At 41.3% G+C, this 21092-nt stretch overlaps 1 protein-coding gene across 1 annotated transcript; it reads right to left on the bottom strand.

Annotated features, from left to right (window-relative positions):
* Window positions 1–230: 230 nt before the first annotated feature.
* LOC109246975 (membrane-spanning 4-domains subfamily A member 3-like) lies at window positions 231–19614 on the bottom strand. The gene is made up of 7 exons (XM_019415330.2): window positions 19529–19614; window positions 11335–11491; window positions 10816–10947; window positions 9981–10037; window positions 9228–9371; window positions 5233–5334; window positions 231–2033 (listed from the first exon to the last, which is right to left on the bottom strand). The coding sequence occupies exons 1-7, from the start codon at window positions 19612–19614 to the stop codon at window positions 1914–1916; spliced, it is 798 nt and encodes a 265-aa protein (XP_019270875.2). The 3' UTR covers window positions 231–1913.
* Window positions 19615–21092: the final 1478 nt, after the last annotated feature.

Genomic DNA, 21092 nt, shown 5'->3' with positions numbered 1-21092 from the left:
TTTATTTATTGTTGGGACAGAGAGAGACAGAGCATGAACGGGGGAGGGGCAGAGAGAGAGGGAGACACAGAATCGGAAGCAGGCTCCAGGCTCCGAGCCATCAGCCCAGAGCCTGACACGGGGCTCGAACTCACGGACCGCGAGATCGTGACCTGGCTGAAGTCGGACGCTTAACCGACTGAGCCACCCAGGCGCCCCTATTTTTTAATTTTTAATGTTTATTTGAGAGAGAGAGAGAGAGACAGAATATGAGCAGGGGAGGGGCAGAGAGAGAGAGGGAGACACAATCTGAAGCAGGCTCTAGGCTCTGAGCTGTCAGCACAGAGCCTGATGTGGGGCTCAAACTCACAAGCTGTGAGATCATGACCTGAGCTGAAGTTGGACTCTTAACCGACTGAGCCACCCAGGTGCCCCAGATCTGTAGTTTAAACATACAGTTTTTTTATAGGTCAATTACACATTAGTAGAGTGGTGGTAAGCATCTGAGCTCTTGTTTTTTATTTCTATAAAGGTAAAAAGTGTATGACTTCAAAAAGGAAAATGCTAGATTTTCCCTCCAATTTAGATATATAATTGGGCAGATACATATATTGTCCTTCCCTTGAAGTGTGCCATAGGGAATCGAACCCTCACTGTAGTGCTGAGAGTTCAGTGAAGACTATTGCAAAAAAGAGTTGTAGGATGTGTCGTATGGAAGCATTGAATCACTAAATTCTACACCTGAAACTAACATTACACTGTGTGTTAACTAACTGGAATTTAAATAAAATCTTAAAAAGAAAGAGTGAAAAGATGAAAAGGTTCTGAGGGTCTGATATAAACCATGGCGACTATAGTTAATAATAGTGAATTATATACTTGAAATTTGGTAACAGAGTAGATCTTAAGCATTCACACACACACACACACACACACACACACACACACACAGCAACTATGTGGAGTGATAGATGTAGAGTTGACTTGATTGTGAAAATCATTTCACCATATATACATATATCAAATCATCATATGTACACTTTAAAAATACTACAGTTTTGTCAATTATACCTCAACAAAGCCAGGTTGGGGGGGAAGACTTAGAAGAAAAGGAACTTTGGGGTGCCTGGGTGGCTCAGTGGGTTAAGTGTCCAACTTCAGCTCAGGTCATGATCTCATGGTTTATGAGTTCGAGCCCCACTTCGGGCTCTGTGCTGACAACTCAGAGCCTGGATCCTGCTTCGGATTCTGTGTCTCCCTCTCTCTCTGCCTCTCCCCCACTCACGCTTTGTCTCTCTCTCTCCTTCAAAACTAAATAAACATTAAAAAAAATTTTAAAAGAGAAAAAGGAATTTTAAAAATTATATTGAGGAGGCTTTTGTAAGAGAGACTTGTGCTCTGGCCTCTTTATCCCAAGAAAAATAATCACCATAAATGTTTGATCAAAACAATACGTTACTAGTCTTTTACATTTGAGAAGCTGCCTATGATATTGGTAATGGCTGTAATGTTTAGCCAGACTTATCTCCATGAAAAGAGAATGAGAAATCCTTTATTGATTAGAAGCTCGATTGGTTAGAGATGATACCAACGATGGCCCGTGATGTAAACCTGTCTCTCACCTGTACTCAAGCCTCTACTGAATTGTAGCTAAACCCTTCAGTCTGTGTCGGTTTAATATGACTGTAATTGGCAGGGGTGGCTGTGACCTAATAGGTCACATGGAACATGCAGCTAATACGGTTAAGTTATGATAAGCACAGGTGTTTCAGGGATGAAATCTTATTACAGCATCATGGCCTATGCTGACTGATACAATAGTAGTCAACAAAGGAGGATCCAAAGAAGGTTTTGGCCTTATCTCATTTTATTCTTCCAGTTCCCATCTCCATGACTGCAGGTGGCAGAAGCATACTCTCACATCGGTACTTGTCTCAGGTGTTATAGTATAACAATGTGTCCTTCCTCTCAAGATTTTGGTAGAAGGAAGGCTGATTCAACAAGCCTTGATAAGGACTTTCGGAAGCCGATTTCAGGCAAGATAATGCAGAAACCTGTGAATAAGCCAAAGCATCATTCAGAATAGTTTCACCTAAATCCTCCGAGTTTTATTCCAGTCCTCTTCCGTAAGGTATACCCTGGACTCCAAGGCTACCCCATGTTACTCTGAGCTGCTGTGATTTAATACATATTCCCCAGGGAGGGCACAGTAGAGGTCAAGGTCAGTCACCACCGACACTGCCAAGTTACCCAGTGTCAGGATGTGTGTGAACGTTTTTCAGCTTATTTCCCTACATCCGTGAGATTTGTAGGAGGTAACGGAAAAAGAAAATTGACTGATATCCAGGATGACACAAACTAGGGAGAGATAGGAGATCGTTGCTTTCCTTTTCTGTCTTTAATGTGGAAAAGGCAGCCTGGATATTTCTGGGAACGCTAAATATTTACGAAGGCCTAGAAAATTAATCTGCGCCTGTTATATATATATATGTGTGTGTGTGTGTGTGTGTGTGTGTGTGTGTGTATGATTTTTATGTCTGCCTATATATACATGTGTAAAGATTTCATGAGAGAATATATATAAGATTTTCTATATGTATGAGGGATGATCATTGTGTTTTCCAAAAATGTATTTGGTACTTTTTAAAAGACACTTGTATGAGGTTAAAGCTACATTTTCTCTTATTTCCTTAAAAAAAAACATTTGCATTTATCTGAGCAAACGGCTACTGATTTGTGAGTTTAATTTTAAGGCTGTTTTCATCTCAGTATGGCCAGATTCTAAGACCTGGCCAAGTGGATGTAAGAAAAATTACTGTGAACCACTCTTGACTGGCACACTTAAAATACAGTGTGTGTGCTTCTTTTCTTTTCCTGCTGGCTAGAATACACATACAAGGGATGGAACTGAGAGAGCGCTCATGGATACAGACCTGAAATTCACCATTAAAGAGAACAAGGCTGGGGGCGCCTGGGTGGCTCAGTCGGTTGGGCGTCCGACTTCAGCTCAGGTCATGATCTCACGGTCCGTGCGTTCCAGCCCCGGGTCGGGCTCTGTGCGGACAGCTCGGAGCCTGGACCCTGCTCTTAGATTCTGGGTCTCCCTCTCTCTCTGCCCCAGCCCCGCTTGTGCTCTCTCTCAAAAATAAATATTAAAAAGAAAATTTTTTTAAAGTTGCCTCTTAGTAGTAAAAAATAAAAACATTCCCACCCACTCCTTAACATTAAACAGTTCTGGGGGCCCCTGGGTGGCTCAGTAGGTTGGGCGTCTGACTTCAGCTCAGGTCATGATCTCACGGTCGGAGCGTTCCAGCCCCACGTCCGGCTCTGTGTTTACAGCTCAGATCCTGGAGCCTGCTTCAGATTCTGTGTCTCCCTCTCTCTCTCTGCCCCTCCCCACTCACACTCTGTCTTTCTCTCTCTCAAAAATAAGTAAACATTAAAAAAAATTAAAAAAAAAAAAAGAGAACAAGGCTGTTCTACCATTCCTGATGGTTTAAAGATATTTTCTTTTCACAAGCTCAAAGGCCTACCTTGCAAAAACTTGGAACTATTTGGCATCTGAAACAATCCCCAGATCCCCTGCACCATCAGAACGTGGGGTGCAAAAATCAAGCAACCCCCAAAGAGGGCAAACTAATAATAATAAAGGTCTATTTAATAAATGAGAAGAGGAGAAAGCCATATCCTTGTTTGGGCTTCTCAACTCCTGCCTAAGCGAATCATAATTCCTATGGATGGGTAACATTAAGGTTATCAATGACTTGTTTTTCAAAGTGGGGATTTGTGTGATTTTTAATCCTCCTAATCAGCTATTATTTTTGGCTCTGAGTGGAAGCGAGGGCAGATAACAAGACTTCTACTCAGTAGCTTCTTAAGTAACAAGTAAGCAGTTCCAGAATTATAGGGGAAAACGGCAAATCACTCAGAAATCCTGTACTTTGAGCCAATTATAACAAATGCATGAGACTTTGGATTTTCCACCTTGATGATTTTCCAAAGTGAATGGGTGGTGCATTCACTTTGGGGGAGGGAAGTTGAATAGGGCATTCGGGTGGTCAGCGAACAGAGCGTGATAGGAAATTGTTTGTCTACCAGTTTTCAGTATTATCTGCATCCTCAAATAGCACACCTCGGAGGTTTAAACTACACAAACAACTGCCCAGCTTGTGGCTAAATTATGCAACAGCTTTTGCAATTCGGTGTGGCCATATGGCAAAGATCCGGCTGACGAAGGAAGGCCTCAGAGCAGCAACTTCTACAGGGAAAGAGAAGCCACACAACGAAGAAGCTAAAGCTATACCTCCAGATGTGGTCCGCTGACTTCTGAGCTGTTACAGGAAAGGAGAATAAAATTACAACTTTCAGGTACTTTGGAGATAGTCTGAGTTTCTACAGCACAATACCACGACAGTATAAGTTACCCCTTCGTGGGGTGTTGTTCCTAATTATGCTTTGAATTATTCAAGCGGAGGACTTATTTTTGTATCTTTTCCATGCCACATGGTGCAGTCCACCAGTAGATGTTCTGTGTATGATACATACATGAATCAATGAACCAATAAGCTAACAAAAAAATGGAATTACTCAGTGTCAACATGGTTGAAAGTTTCTGATTGTCTTAGGCATTAATCAGTGTGCTGGAAATATGGTTAGCATATAAAGAGTGGTTCTCATGGGGCTCCTGGGTGTCTCGGTTGGTTAAGTGTCCAGCTTTTGATCGTGGCTTAGGTTTATGGGTTCGTGGGTTCTCACGGTTCATGGGTTCCGAGCCCCTAGTTGAGCTCTGCACTGACAGTGTGGAGCCTGCTTGGGATTCTCTCTCTCCCTACCCCTCTCTCTCTCTCTCGAAATAAATAAGTAAACTCTTTTAAAAAATTAAAAGGGGTACCTCAGTGGCTCAGTTGGTTAAGCGACCGACTTTGGCTCAGGTCATGATCTCATGGCTGGTGAGTTTGACCCCCGCATCGGGCTCTGTGCTGACAGCTCAGAGCTTGGAGGTCTACTTCCGATTCTGAGCCTCTGCCTCTCTCTGCCCCCCACCCCTGACCGCTCACAATCTCTCTTTCTCTCTCTCTTTCTCAAAGATAATTAAACATTAAAAAAATGAAAAAAAGAAACGAGTGGTTCTCAGAAATTCTACACCACCCGTTTTGTCTTTGTTTCTCTCAAAAATTATGCAAATAATCATAGCCCACATCACTAAATAAAACAATCAGCTGCACCCTCATTCTCTCAAGAACTGCTACTTACCCAGTCAATTCTCTTGCCATCCACACTGTAGGTGAGCATGGACAGAGCAAGTGTAATTAAAAATTGCAGACAGTTCAGGATCATCAGTATAACCACAAGACCCTGTTAAAGAGAATGAAATTCCGTTGCATTGGATTTTCCTCCCATGGCCCTATGAAAACCCATATCCCAGAGCTTCACCTCAGGCCCATTGTGGGGAGCACCTTAGCATTATATAAAATGGTGATACCAGGTTGAATCAGAATTTAAAAATATATGTGGCGCTTTTGACAAACTGGATTTCAGAAGAAAAAAAGTCAACTGAATTTTAACACAACAGTGACTGCATTAAAAAAATAGCCTTGGTTACTTTCCTTTCCACAGTGATCACTTTATGTTGTTAATATTATAATATTGTTCATTCTCAGCTAGCAGAAAAGATGCAGTGTCTATAGGAGCAAGTCTTTTCAATGGATTTGGGGATTCAAGGAGAAACGGATCCAATCCCCCTCCTGAACCTGGTCTCCTAACCAAAACCAGAAGTCTCCTAGAGGTTGAAGTTTCTTTTATAGTAATTCATCAGAAAGATGGTTGAAATTGTCTACAGGGCCAAGTTGGTACTGGTTCTCATACATGATGTCAGTCCCTTTTAGCAGATGTGTGGTAATAGGTAATTGTGATGTTTAAAAAAATTTTTTTTAATGTTTATTTATTTCAGAAAGAGAGAGAGAGACATTGAGCAAGCAGGGGAGGGGCAGACAGAGGGAGACAGAGAATCCGAAGCAGGCTCCAGGCTCTGAGCTGTCAGCACACAGCCCGATGCGGGGCTTGAACCCACAAACTATGAGATCATGACCTGGGCTGAAATTGGACACTTAACCAACTGAGCCACCCAGGTGCCCAGTAATTGTGATCTTAATCTGTGTTTTCTTAATGACTAGTGGCATCTTTCCAGGTGCTTATTTGCCGTCTGTGTATCTTTTTTTGAAGTGCCTACTCTACCTTTTTCCCATTTTTTTCAACTTTTATATGGAAATAATTATAGGAAGTTACAGGCAGTTGCTAAGAGAGCACAAGGTGGTCCCATTTACCCTTATCCACTGTCTCCCTATGGTTATATCATATGTGTCTATGGTGCAATATCGAACCAGGACATTAACGTCGGAATAATGTGTGTGTGATTCCGTGAGATTTCATGATGTGCGTAGATTTGTGTAACCACCACCACAGTTAAGACAGTATTATTCCATCTCCACAGAGATATACCTCATGCTGCTCTCCTATAGACACACATACTTCCTTTCCTTCCACCATCGCTAACCCCTGTTAACCACTGATCTGTTCTCTGTCTCTATAATATCGTCATTCTGAGAATACTGTGTAAGTGGAATCATACAATTGGTGATATTTTGAGATTCGGTTTTTCACTCAGCATGATGCTCTTTAGATCCAGAGAAGCTGTTTTGTGAATCAATCATTCACTCCTTCTATCTGCTGAGTGGTATTCTGTTGTGTGTATGTATCATAGCTGAGTCATCATTTATCTGCGGTAGGACCCTTGGTTGTTACCAGTTTTTGTGTGTGACATAAAAAGTTTCTGTGAACAACCAAGCACAGGTTTTGTGTGGAATTCAGTTTTTATTTCTCTGAGACTAATGCCCAGGAGTGAGATTGCTAGGTTGCATGTTAAGTGTATCTTTAGTGTTTTAGGAAATTGACAAACTACTTTCCTGAGGGATACTTTCCAGAGTACCATTTTACATTCCCACCAGCAATGCAGAACACATCCCGTTTTTCTGCATCCTTGACAGCATTCTGTATTGCCACTATTTTTTAAATGATGCATATTGTGTTAGGTAGGTCGTCATACCTTGTAATGCTCTTAATTTATATTTACCTAAAGGGACGCCTGGGTGGCTCAGTCGGTTAAGTGTCCGACTTCGGCTCAGGTCGTGATCTCACAGTCCATGAGTTCGAGCCCTGTGTCAGGCTCTGTGCTGACAGCTCAGAGCCTGGAGCCTGCTTCAGATTCTGTGTTGCCCTCTCTCTCTGCCCTTCCCCTGCTCATACTCTGTCTCTCTCTGTCTCAAAAATAAACAAAAACATTAAAAACAAATTTATATTCACCGAAAGGCTAGTCTAGTCATATTAAATGCCTTTTCGTGTGTCCATTTGCCATATGCACATATTTTCTTCAGCAGAGTCTCTTCATATCTTTTGCCCATTTTTAAAATTGAGTTGTTGGTGTTTCATTGTTGAGAGTTCTTTATATATTCCAGAAATGTATCCTAGGTGCCAGTCCTTTGACAGACATGTGTTGTGCAAATATTATCTCCCAGTCTGGCTTCTCTTTTCATTCTTATTTTATGAATTCAATGACTATCTCGTTAATTTTTTCCAAAAAATCACCTTATCATTATAAATGACGTTTTTCACCCCTAGTTGTATACCTTGCTCTGAAACCTACTTTAAGGGGTGCCTGGGTGACTCAGTCAGTTAAGTGTCCGACTTTGGTTCAGGTCATGATCTCACAGTTCGTGAGTTTGAGCCCCACATCGGGCTCTGTGCTGACAGCTCAGAGCCTGGAGCCTGCTTCGATCCTGTGTCTCCCTCTCTCTCTGCCACCTCCCCCCCACCACACCCGACTTGCACTCTGTCTCTCTCTCTCTCAAAAAGAAATGAGCATTAAAAAACTAAAAAGAAAAAGACTGTCTTTCAATCATTGGTTTTGAGAAATTTCACTATGATGTGCCCTGATACAGTTGTTTTTTTGTTTTCTTATGCTTTATTCATCTTCTTGGATTCTGTGAGTATACAAGTATTACCAAATTTGGGGAAAGATTCACCCAATTGATTCAAATATTTTTTTTCTGTCCTACATTCGCTTTCTGCGGGGACTCCAGTTACATGTCTCTTCAATAATTTGAAGTTATTTCGTTGGTCACTGATGCTCTTTTAATATTTTCACGTGTATTTTGTGCCTCTGTTTTTTCCTTTGGATGGTTTTTAGTATTATTTCCTCAAGTTCGTTAGTATTTTATTTTCCTGAATGTTTAATTCTGTCATTAATCTTATCGGCCAGTTTTTCTTCTCAAACATGGTAGTTTTCTTCTCTAGAAGTTTAATGTGGGACTTTAAAACATATATCTTCCATGTCTGCACGTAACTTGAAAGGATGGAACACAGAATAAAGTAACTCTTAAGGTCATTGTCTGCTACTTCTAACATCTGTGTCTTTTCTGAGACTGTTTCAATTGATTCACCTTGTTATGGAACATATTATTTTGCTTCTTTGTATGTCTGGTCATTTTTTATTATGTGTGAGACATTGTAATGTTATCTTGTCAGTTACAAGACATTTTTACAGGCTGGCAGATGGAAACAGACTCTATACCTGGCCTTAGGTGAATGTTGTGTACTGTTCCCTCTAATCATTTGGGGTGATCCTTCCTCTGCCCTCAGGTATTTTTTCACGCACATGCACTGATAAGTACTGTAATTAATATTTAAAGGGACCTAGGTATAGATCTGGAATTATCTGTTTGCAGATCTCTCTTCTCAAGTGTGCTCTCCCACAAACTCGAGATGCCTTGGTTTCTCCTGACTCTCAGCTCCCTGCTCTCCTCAAATCAGAGAGTTTTCCTGGTTTTACCTGGATTCTAATTGTATACAGAATGCATATTTACTGTAGAAAATTTGTAGGAACATTAAAATATAAAGCAGACAATAGAAATCACCCCAATCACGGACCAAGAAGTAAATAACGTTGGTACATTTGTTTGCAACTTTTCGTGAAGGTATCAAATTGGCATAAAGGGATTTTGGGTTCCCTGCCCTTGTTCGTATTGAATGCAAATATTTTGTCTCTTGTTAAAACGACATCGGACTTACCTAGAAATTATGGATCCATTCAAATGAAGGAACCTTTTTTAGACTTGTGCCTATCATCTCTTATCTCCTGATCCTGGGCCTCATACGTAGGCAGGCTTTTCAGCATTCAGAAGAAAAATACTTACAGTTACAATTGATGTGACACCAGGACATAAATCTTCCATGTCACAGTTCATGAAGGTGATTTTTACTAAGTTGTGTGAAAGAATAAGAATTCCGATACTCGAAACAACTGTGCTGAGAGTGTTAGCTCTCAGATTTCCTCTTAGCTGCAATACAGAAAAAGTTCATTCACCGAAAATATTCAGGACCCTTAACTTCTGATTTCTTACAGGCCTCCATAAACCTTTCCCAGGAGAGATATTCACAAATAATTCTTAATACCTCTTCTGGGTACTAATTAACTGTGTCGCAGTTAAATTAAATGGAAACCCACAATTGAGCAAAGGAAAGCTGGAGGCAGCTGACAGCTGAATAAAATATGCCACAGGAAAAAGCATCAGTTGTGAGCTTTTATTCTTTCCCTTCCCTGATATGGATGAGCCCAAATAAATGTCTACCCTGTTCAAGCCTAAAGGGATTCATGTCTCTATATCAACGTTACTCCTGGCCATAAAGTCTGTCTCAAATTTTACTCATGGAGATTTGTGTTCTGAAAACCCAAGGGAATAGATCTTATCTAAACCTGAGGAGGCTTCTGATTGTATCCAGACCCAGAGTGATCAGATGAATTCGTGGAAAGAAAAGACATTTGTACTTGTCCTCAAATGTACTGGAAAACAAGGAACTTCTGGCTTATTGGGCCTTCTATAGGATATCAGAGTGTTACAAGGCCACACACTATTTATAAATGAAATATGAATTAACTGATACATTACCAGAGCTTTGGTTTGCTTCTTTGCAGACACAACTGTCATAGATCCAGAAATGATAAACTGCTCATGAGAGAGAAATGAGCTTATTAGCACTTCTTCCTGCACATTAACTGGCCATGTCTAAAGGATCAATTACCCTTAGTGTGTATTTTCTTTTCCTATGAAAATCCCTTCAAAACTTTGAGTAGGGCAGATTATTGAACTACATACAGTGCGTGACTAAATTTTCATGGCTGTCTTCGCGTCCTTATGAAAATAATTGACAATCCTTATCTAAAGGTGAAAATCCTTATCTAAAGCAGAGGGGATGAAATCAAAGGAATCCAGTGAATGTTTCCATGGAAGGTAGAGAAAAATTTAAAAAGAGAGCTAAATTTATCTTGAGTTTCAGAGAAGGGACTAAGTGCACTCATATCCCATGATTCTCATCTCAGTAGCTTTGGCCAGGAAAAAAGACAAGTTCAAAGGAAGAGTTGTTCACTACATGACCATCATCTTCAACACTTCAATATTCTATGCATATTTGAAGAGAACTCTGTGGGTGAACCAGGAATTATCTAATAACCCAACCCAATACAGTCTCTTAAAGGAAACGAGCAGGATTTTACTGTATGGCTGTATGCTACCTAGAATTTAATGAATAATCACCAACACATAGACCTTAAGGCTCCTATGACAATAGAAGGTCTAGAATGGCTGAGATTAAATATTGAACCTTAGATCGGCAAGTTTGAAAACTCTGCAGCCTTTGCAGGTGGCCAGCGCGCAATTTGATGGATGACTGAATGAAGAGTTAATTGACTATCAGTTATTTTAGGTATAAGTCAGATGTACTCACAGGTAAAGCTGCCCATATCGGGAAGCCTATCTGAAACAAGAAGAAACCGGCGTTGGGTGTTGCGTAATGGAGAACTGAAATTCCAATGATCCCATAGATGATGAATTTCACACTAATCATAATCTGAGCCACCTGGATAAAAGACAGAGTAGAATAAAATACAGACGTCGGTGAACATTCCAAGAGAGAAGAATTCTCTGTTCAAACACAGAGGCCACCCGTGGATTGGACCGTCAGACGTCACTAAGAAGAGCTCCTGAGTAGAGCTGGGTACCGTGGTATCTGCTCCCTGTACTGGCAACAGCTAAAATCACATCACTGTGACAGCTTGCCTGTCTCTTGCCTGGAGTCACCCCTACAGGTATACACCCTGGTGTCCTTCAAGGCCTCCTCCATGGGATTCCCAGCACTCTACTATCTCCCAAACTATCCAACCCCTCCCACCCCCCCACCCAAGATTAAACAAAAACCTTCTAGTTTCTCTTCACTAAAACTTCCACCTGGCTGAGGCTCACCTACCCCCAGGAGTTTGAGATGTTCCTTCAGGAATCTCTGCAGCTTGTTTGGTGTGTGTCCTGAGGTGTCAGGTGTTACAGCCTTCCCTAACCGGACACCGTGGTTTTGATTTGAGGAAACATCCACAGCTATCCCACTGGAAGCCACAATTTCTCTCATTCTGTGAAGAAACCAGCCGTTAACAGCATCAGATTCACTATTCACTACTCACTAGGCACAGTACTCTGTGCTCTTCTGTAAGAAGTTATCAGTAGGAAAGTAGACACTCGTGTTTCTGTTTCTGTAGACTTTATAGCTCATAAAGGAGACTTAGGCCAAGTCATGTTTGTCTACGATTGTAGATCCCAATACTGTGCCCACAGCAGGCCCTTCATAGCAAAAGTAGGAAAAAGAAAGGAAAAAGAAAATGATGGAGCCTTACAAAAGTCACTTAACAGGTGTCTGGGAAATTTTCTAGGTTATAGAAATATGTCACTCTGTGTCTGGGTTTCAACACGAGTTCTATGTGGATTAGGTGGCAAGATGGCCCAGGAAGAACTGCTCCATATTGTAGCATGGGCATTGCTTCCTTCTTTTTTTTTTTTTTTTATGACCATGGAGTATCCCATTGTAAGAATATATTACATTTTGTCTATCTGTCCATCAGTTGATGGGCATTTTGGTTGCTTCCACTTTTTGGCTATTATGAAAAATCCTGCTGTAAACAACGATGTGCAAAGTTCTGTGTGTACTTATGTTTTTAATTCTCTCGGGTGTAGACGTGGCGTAGAACGGCTGTGTCATCGGATAATTCTGTGTTTCACCATTTGAGGAACTGTCAAACTGTTTTCCGGGGTGGATCCACCATTTTCCATTCCTACCAGTAGTGTGTGACAGTCCCAGTTTCTCCACATCCTTGCCGACACTGGTTATTGACTGACCTTTTGGTTATAACCATTCTAGTGAATATGAACTGGTACCGCATTGTGGCTTTGATTTGCATTTCCCTATAACTAATGATTTTGAGCATCTTTTCGTGTGTTAATGGCATTTGCATATCTTCTTTGGAGAAATGTCTATTCCAATCCTTTGTACATTTAAAAATTGTGTCATTGGTCTTCGTATTGAGTTAAAAGACTTCCTTATTTTTTTCCATACAAGTCCCTTATCTCACATACGATTTGCAAATACTTTTTTTCTCATTCTGTGGGTGACTTTTCACTCTCTTGATGGTCTCCTCTGAAGACCAGCATTACTTGTGATGAAGTCCACTTGATCTGTTTCTCTTCTGTGTCTCATATTTTCAGTCTCATCTCTAAGAATCTATTGTTAAACCCAAGGTCATGAAGATCGAGACCTTCTAGAGAAAGAAATCTCTTAGATTTTTTTTAAGAGTCTTTTCTAAGAGTCGAATTTTAGCTTCTAAATTTAGATTTTAATCCATTTTGGGTTAATTTGCGTTTATGGTATAAGCTAAGGGTCTGACTTCATCATTTCATACATGGCTGTCCAACAACACTATTTGTTGGAAAGACCTTCTTCCCATATTGAATGGTTTGGGAACTCTTGTCACAGATCAGTTGAGTATAAACAGATAGATGAACTCATTTCTGGACTCTCAATTTAATTCTATTGATCTGTATGTCTATCCTTATACTGGTATCACCCTGTCCTGATTATTACTGCTTTGTATTGTTGCTCTGAAACTGAAAGTGTGAGTCATCCACTTTGTTCTTTTACAAAAACATTTTGCTATTCTGGGTCCCCTGCAATTCCATATGAATTTTAAATTTTTTTTTTAAACGTTTATTTATTTTTAAGACAGAGAGAGACAGAGCATGAACAGGGGAGGGGCAGAGAGAGAGCGAGACACAGAATCTGAAACAGGCTCCAGGCTCTGAGCTGTCAGCACAGAGCCCGACGCGGGGCTCGAACCCACGGACCGTGAGATCACGACATGAGCCGAAGTCGGACGCTTAACCGACCGAGCCACCCAGGCGCCCCCCATATGAATTTTAGAATCAGTGTATCAAGTTTTTAAAAAGTAGCTGGCTGGGATTGTAAGAGAGAGAATACTGAATCTCTATAGGTCACTTGGTGCCTATTGCCACTGTAAGAGCATTAAATATTCTAATCCATAAGATTTCTTTTCATTTAACTACACCTTATTTATTTGAATAATGTTTCTGTAGCGTTGAATTTTATGCTTCTTGTACGAAACGCATTCCTAAGTATTTTATTCTTTTGGATGTTTGTAAATAGTGTTGTCTTACTAATTTCATTTTCAGCTTGTTCACTGCAAGTGTATAGAATTACAGGGATGTTTGTATATTGATCTTGTACCCTGTACCTTCCTGAACTAGTTTATTAGTTCTAATGGATTTTAAGTGGAGTCCTTCGGATTTCCTACCTACACAACGATGTTATGTGCCAATAGAGACAGTTTTGCTTCTTCCTTTCTCATTTGAATGCTTCTCATTTTATTTCATTTTCTAATTGCTGAGCTAGAACGTCCTGCATAATGTTGACAACAGGAGGGGTGGCAACAGGCAACCTCGTCTTATCCCTACTCTTGGCAAGAAAGCTTCCAATCTTTCACTGTTAAGTATTGTGTTAGCTGCGGGATTTTCATAGATGCCTTTATTGGGTTAAGAAAGCTCCCTCTTATTCCTAGTTGTTGAGTGTTTTTATAACGAAAGGGTATGAGATCTTGTCAAATGCTTTTTCTGCATCTGTTGAGATAATCATGTGAAGTTTTTCTTTTTGATGGCGCACTTTTCTAGGTGACGGTGCAGTACATTAATTGATTTTCAGACTTTAAATCTACCTCACATTCCTGGGATACATCCCACGTAGTCATGGTATATCATTCTTCTACGAAAAAAACTTTTTTAACGTTTATTTATTTCTGAGAGACAGAGAGAGTGCAAGCAGGGAAGGGGGCAGAGAGAGAGGGAGACACAGAATCTGAAGCAGGCTCCAGGCTCTGAGCCATCAGCACAGAGCCCCCCACATGGGGCTGAAGTCATGAAATCATGACCTGAGCCAAAGTCGGATGCTCAACCGACTGAACCACCCAGGCGACCTTATCATTCTTTTATATATTTCAGGATTCAGTTTGCTAGTGATTTGTTGAGGATTTTTGCATCTAGATACCTAAGAGATATTAGTCTGTAGCTTTCCTTTATGGTAATATAGTTTCTTGTCTGGCTATCAGGGGAAGACGGGGCATATAGAATGAATTTGTAGGTGTTCCCTCCTCTTCTACTTTTTTGGAAGAGTTTATGAAAATTTGGTAGTAACTCTTCTTTAAATGCTTGGTAGAATTCACCCATGAGGCCATCTGGGCCTGGGATTTTTCTCTGTGGGCAATTACTTTTATTAAGAAGCCAATCAGTGTCTTTACTCTTTAGGGGCACTCAGATTGCTTTTTCTTGAGACTTTTCAGTAGTTTGTGTCTTTTAGAAACTCATCCATTTAAGCTAAGAAATCTAATTCATTTACATATAATTGCTTATAGTATACGGTTATAATCCTTATTTCTGTAGGATCGGTAGCAATGTTCCCTCTGTCCTTCTTAATTTTTAAGACTTCTACCTGTTTTTCTCGTTCAATGTGGCTAAAGATATGTCAATTTTGCTGGTCTTTTCAAAGAGCCAGCTTTTAGTTTCATTGCTTTTTCTGTATTTATTTTTGTTCTGTATTTCATTAATTTCTGCTCTGATATTTCTGCTTGCTTCAAAAAGAATTTTTTTAATGTTTATTTTATTTTTGAGAGAAAGAGCATGAGCAGGGGAGGGGCAGAGAGAGAGGGACACACAGAATCCAAAGCAGGCTCCAGGCTCTGAGCTGTCAGCACAGAGCCTGACACGGGGCTTGAACCCACAAACCATGAGATGATGACCTGAGCCCAAGTCACACGCTTAACCCACGGAGCCACCCAGGAGCCCCAAGATTGTTCCTCTTTTTTAAATAGGTATTTTCAGGTAGCAATTTCTCTCTGAACACTGCTTTAGCTGCATTTCATAAGTATATGTCATTTATCATGAATGCATTTCCTAATCTCCCTTTTGCTTTCTCCCTGACCCCCTGCTTTTTAGGAGTGTGCTACTTAGTGTGTGTGTGTGTGTGTGTGTGTGTGTGTGAGTTTCTCGAATTCCCTTCTATTATTAACCATTAACTTCATTCCTGGTGTGGTCAGAAAACATACTCTGTATTATTTCTATCCTTGTAAATATATTGAGGTTTGCTTTATGGCCTAGTTGATAGTCTATTATGGAGACTAATCTATGTTCACTGGAGAAGAAAGCCTTTCTGTTGTTGGATGGAATGTTCTCCATAAGTCTATCAGGTCTGGTTGGTGTATAGCTTGTTCAAGCCTCCTATATCAGTTTTGACCTTATGCCTAACTGTTCGATCCATTATTGGATTGAGGCATTGAGTCTCTAACAGTGATTGTTGAGTTATCTATTTCTCCCTCAACGTCTGGTTTTGCTACCGATAACACCATAACTTGGTGTTCCATTGTTAGCTGCATGTATGTTTGTAATTGTGTCTTCCTGGTGAAACTGACCCCTTTAGCATTATAAAAAGCTTCTCTTTATCTATGCTAATGTGTTTCTGCTTCTTTGCATGTCTTGTAATTTTTTGCTAGAGAATGGACATTTTAGGTAATATACTGTAGCATTTCTGGGAATTGTACCCCTCCTCGGCTTGCTATTTTTATTTCTTTGTTTACGTTTATATTCCCTGGCAGGACTATTTTAGTAAGCTTATTTCTCCCCACCCAGTATGAAGCCTCTGATGTTTCTCTCCAGGGAACAGAGCCGTGGGTGTGCCCGCAGTCACCCTGGGATGACCTTGGTTTTCTCAGGGCTTGCTTTGACTGCTTCTTTCCCTGCCCTCAAGCAGTGATTAATCTCCACTAATTGTAGGCTGACTGCTCTACTCTTTTCAACAGTGCCCTTTCAGTGCATTTTGAATGACTCCACAAAGGTATGCAATCAAAATCAAGCTCCCTTAAAATCTTTTTAATGTTTATTTTTGACAGAGAGAGAGAGAGAGAGCATGAGTGGGTGAGAGGCAGAGAGAGAGGCAGACACAGAATCCAAAGCAGGCTCCAGGCTCCGAGCTGTCAGCACAGAGCCCGATGCGGGACTCAAACTCACAAACTGTGAGATCATGACCTGAGTCAAAGTCGGATGTTTAACTGACTGAGCCACCCAGGTGACCACCACCCCCCCCCCCCCCCCCCCCGCCCCCAACACACACACATCAAGCTCTTTAAAGAGGTAGTTCTAGATGCTCTACATCACTCATCATCAGGGAAATACAAATCAAAACCACAATGAGATAGCACCTCACACCTGTCAGAATGCCTAAATTAACAGCTCAGGAAACTACAGGTATTGGCCAGGATGCGGAGAGAGGGGAACGTTTTCGCACTGTTGGTGGGAATGCAAACTGGTGCAGCCACTCTGGAGAACAGTACGGAGGTTTCTCAGAAAAACGAAAATAGAACTACCCTATGACCCAAAGGATACAAAAATGCTGATTTGAGGGGGCATATGCACCCCAATGTTTATAAGCAGCACTATCAACAATATTATGGAAGTGTTATGTCATGGAAAGAACCCAAATGTCTATTGACTGACAAATGGGTAAAGAAGATGTGGTATATATATATATATATATATATATATATATACACAAGGGAATATTACTCGTTGATCAAAGACAATGAAATCTTGCCATTTGCAACAACGTGGATGGAACGAGTGTATTATGCTAAGCCAAATCAGTCAGATAGAGATAAATACCATATGATTTCACTTATATGTGGAATTTAAGAAATGAAACAGATGAACATAGGAAAAGGGAAGGAAAAATAAAAACAGAGAGGGAGGCAAACCTTAAGAGGCTCTTAAAGACAGAGAACAAACTGAGGGTTGCTGGAGGGGAGGTGGGTGAGGGGATGGGCTAAATGGGTGATGGGCATTAAGGAAGGCACTTGTCGGGATGGACATTGGGTGTTATAGGTAAGTGATGAATCACTAAATTCTACTCCTGAAACCATTATTACACTATGGGTTAACTAAATTAAAAAAAATAAAAAAAGAAAGAAAAGAGTTCCAAGTCAGTGTTTGAAACTTGTTCCGGCCCCAGGCAGGCCTTATTCCATTTTCCCCTGTGAAGCTTGCCAGTGTATGATTTAGCATATATCTTCAGTTAATCTACTGATGTGTTTTCAATTGCCTTTCATTACCATCTACACTGTTTTTGAGAGAACATTTAGGCTTCACTTTCACACTCTATTTCAAATGAAGTTGCTTCCTCTACTAGGTATTTATCCAAGGGATACAGGGGTGCTGTTTCGAAGGGGCACATGCACCCCCATGTTTATAGCAGCACTATCGACAATAGCCAAAGTATGGAAAGAGCCCAAATGTCCATCGACGGATGAATGGATAAAGAAGATGTGGGATATCTATACAATGGAGTATTACTCGGCAATCAAAAAGAATGAAATCTTGCCATTTGCAACTACGTGGATGGAACTAGAGGGTATGATGCTAACAGAAATTAGTCAGAGAAAGACAAAGATCATATGACTTCACTCGTATGAGGAATTTAAGAGACAAAACAGATGAACATGAGGGAAGGGAAGCAAAAAGAATATGAAAACAGGGAGGAGGACAAAACACAAGAGACTCTTAAATATAGAGAACAAACAGAGGATTACTGGAGGGGTGGTGGGAGGGGGGAGGGGCTAAATGGGTCAGGGGCACTAAGGAATCTACTTCTGAAATCATCGTTGCACCACATGCTAAGTTGGATGTAAGTTAAACAATAAATTAATTAAAAAAAGAAAAATGAAAATAGAAAAAAAACAAAGTTGCTTCCTTTGGGGAGTGATTTGGAGACCTCTGTTCCATGGTCTACTACTCCCTACCCCCAGGCAAAAACAAACAAAAGTAAATCATAGCTCTAGTGCTGGGGTATAGGAATAATGACATACTTCTCTATGAATGACACCACTACTTTAGGAGCCACGTGCTCAGTGGGGTAGGGTAACAGACCCAGGTCCCCTCAGCTTGCCTCTCACAGTATGGAACGCAACTCATGCGTTGGAGTGGGGCAGTCAGGACCCAGTATTCTCAGCCATGCTGTGCCCAAGGAAGAGCCTTCATCCTCAAGCAGGGGGTCGAGAAGAAAAGAAGGAGCCTCACGTCTCAGGTACACTCACCTGGAGCTTAGCCTCACAACAGGTAGTGGGGGGCAGGCTGCCAAATGTCGAGGTCCTGCCCCCGGGTCAGGAAGATGGCCGTCTGAGTGGGAGCTGGGAGGGGTCACAGAGGGAGTGAGTCTAGATTCAAATACCACAGATTCTTGCTTTCTGTCCCTGTGTTTTCGTTGATTTGTCTTCAGTAAATAGTATTCATTTGCTCTCTGACCATTTGTAGACACATTAAATGCTTCTTAAGAATTTTTACCAGTTTGCCTGAGGAGAGCTCTGTAAACCTCCTCACACTTCCTGCTGGAAGGAGAACCCCTAAACCACTTTTTAAGTACGATTTTACCTCGTTTATGTGTTTTATTGGTCTTGTGTTTATACCGTGGCAATGTTTGTGAAACACTACCAACGCACCACCCAGCATCCCTATCTTGTCCATTCTGTACCCCACAGTAATTAAACTAATATTAAAGGATTCAGAGGCTAGTTTTGCCCCCTCTTTCCCCCTGCGTGGGAAAGGATGCTCACATGATCCAAACACGAATTCTCCTCGATTTGAGGTCCAAAAATATGTTACTGGAGGCATCCCACCATCTTCTGTACAATTATGCAAAGCCTATTTCCTACTCGATGAAAGAAAAACTTTCCCCTAATCACCTTGATAACAAACAACACTCCTGCACGGGTCCCCTGGGAAACACAACCAGAGGAAAGCTTATTTACCATAAAGGCAATTCCCTCAGGAAAGCGTAAGTGAGGATACAGGGAAGGGAGGCAGGACAGTAGGGAGACGAAATACCACGTAGCCCCTCTCAGAGCTGCCATTTTCCCGGGGAAGCAGACGCCTTGCACCAGAGCCCCAGCCCTTCCCCGGGCTCTGTTTGTCTCCAGAGTCAGGGTCCTGTCTCCACATCCCGGAATTTACCCAAGAAGCCCCTCAGGTGCCCTTCAGAATCGTGAAGAAGAGTGAAGAGCGGTGCATACCTGGTGTGTTCCAGAACACAGAGGTGGGGGCCTGGCGTCTCCTGAGGTGTTGGCTTCTCTTCCGTGTCTGGCACAGACTGAGTCATCACGTGGGGGCTCAGATCTCCACTCTGATCTCTGTGAGGCGCCTCGTTGGCTGCGCTCCCACATCCAGTACTCTCCAGATAAGTGGCTGTGATGTGCTGATACTTCTCAAAGTTCACTGCTCAGAATTAGGAGCATTCTAGCCTATTCCTTTACTAGCCACCCCTCAGATTCCACATTCTTCCAGTCTGCTGACTAAAAACTCTATTCATTGCCCCATCATCAATAAGTTAAAATGAGTCCTTCATCGGCAGCCTCAGCCTCAAGTCCATGCCTCATCTGGAGCATCTCCTCAGACACACCTTTGAAGGAGCATTGCCAGTAGTTGTCAGGCTGGTACCACGTCTCCTTTCTCTTGTTCAGAAGGAACTGACAGAAGTAAATGTGGGCAGACGGGATTTTAGAAACTTGGTGAAGCAGGTTTTGTGCTGAGAACTTTAGGAACATCATCTCCTCAAATCCCTCCAGGAGGACACTGAAGGGCAGTTGGCTCTTCAACAGGTTTGAACCATGGGGGTCCAGTTGTACACAGATTTTATTTTTATTTTTTTAATTATTTTTAAAAATATAATTTATTGTCAAATTGGCTTGTGTACAACACCCAGTGCTCATCCCAACAAGTGCCCTCCTCAATGCCCATCATCTATTTTCCTCTCTCCTCCATCCCCCCTCCCACCATCAACCCTCAGTTTGGTCTCTGTATTTAAGAGTCTCTGATGGTTTGCCTCTCTCCCTCTCTGTTTGTAACTATTTTTTTCTCCTTCTCTTCCCCCACAGTCTTCTGTTAAGTTTCTCAAGATCCACATATGAGTGAAAACATGATATCTGTCCTTCTCTGACTGACTTATTTCACTTGGCATAATACCTTCCAGTTCCATCCACGTTGTTGCAAATGGCATGATTTCATTCTTTCTCATTGCCAAGTAGTATTCCATCGTATATATAAACCACATCTTCTTTATCCATTTGTCAGTTGATGGACATTTAGGCTCTTTCCACAATTTGGCTATTGTTGAAAGTGCTCCTATAAACATTGGGGTACATGTGGCCCTATGCATCAGCCCTCCTGTATCCCTTGGATAAATTCCTAGTAGTGCTATTGCTGGGTCATAGGGTAGATCTATTTTTAATTTTTTGAGGAACCTCCACACTGTTTTCCAGAGTGGCTGCACCAGTTTGCATTCCCACCAACAGTGCACGGGGGTTCCCGTTTCTCCACATCCTCGCCAGCACACAGATTTGTTTTTTTACAAATACAGTACAGTACTAAAAATTCATTTTCTGTTCTTTATGATTTTCTGAACATTTTCTTCTCTTGAGCTTACTTTACTGTAAGAATACCAGTTATAATACAAATAAGATACAAAATATGTCGTAACTGTTTATGTTATCAGTAGGGCTTCTGGTCAACTGTAGCCTATTAGTAGTTAAATTTGGGGGGAATCAAAAGTTATACTTGGATTTTTTACTGTGTGGGGGG

The sequence above is a fragment of the Panthera pardus genome, unplaced genomic scaffold (assembly GCF_024362965.1).
Source record: "Panthera pardus isolate Hobbes unplaced genomic scaffold, ASM2436296v1 HiC_scaffold_12, whole genome shotgun sequence".
Taxonomy (NCBI): Eukaryota; Metazoa; Chordata; class Mammalia; order Carnivora; family Felidae; genus Panthera; species Panthera pardus.
Note: the sequence above shows the minus strand (reverse complement) of the source record. Positions and strands in the feature narration are given on the sequence as shown.

Bases quoted from the DNA above. Each gene is read 5' to 3' on its own strand.
- LOC109246975 (XM_019415330.2), bottom strand. From the start codon at position 19,614: ATGACTCAGTCTGTGCCAGACACGGAAGAGAAGCCAACACCTCAGGAG. The intron at 10,948-11,334 runs GTAGGTGAGCCT...TCTTTTATCCAG, and splicing joins AACATCTCAAACTCCTGGGG to GTGGCTCAGATTATGATTAG. The intron at 5,335-9,227 runs GTAAGTATTTTT...TCTCTTTAACAG, and splicing joins GTGTCACATCAATTGTAACT to GGTCTTGTGGTTATACTGAT.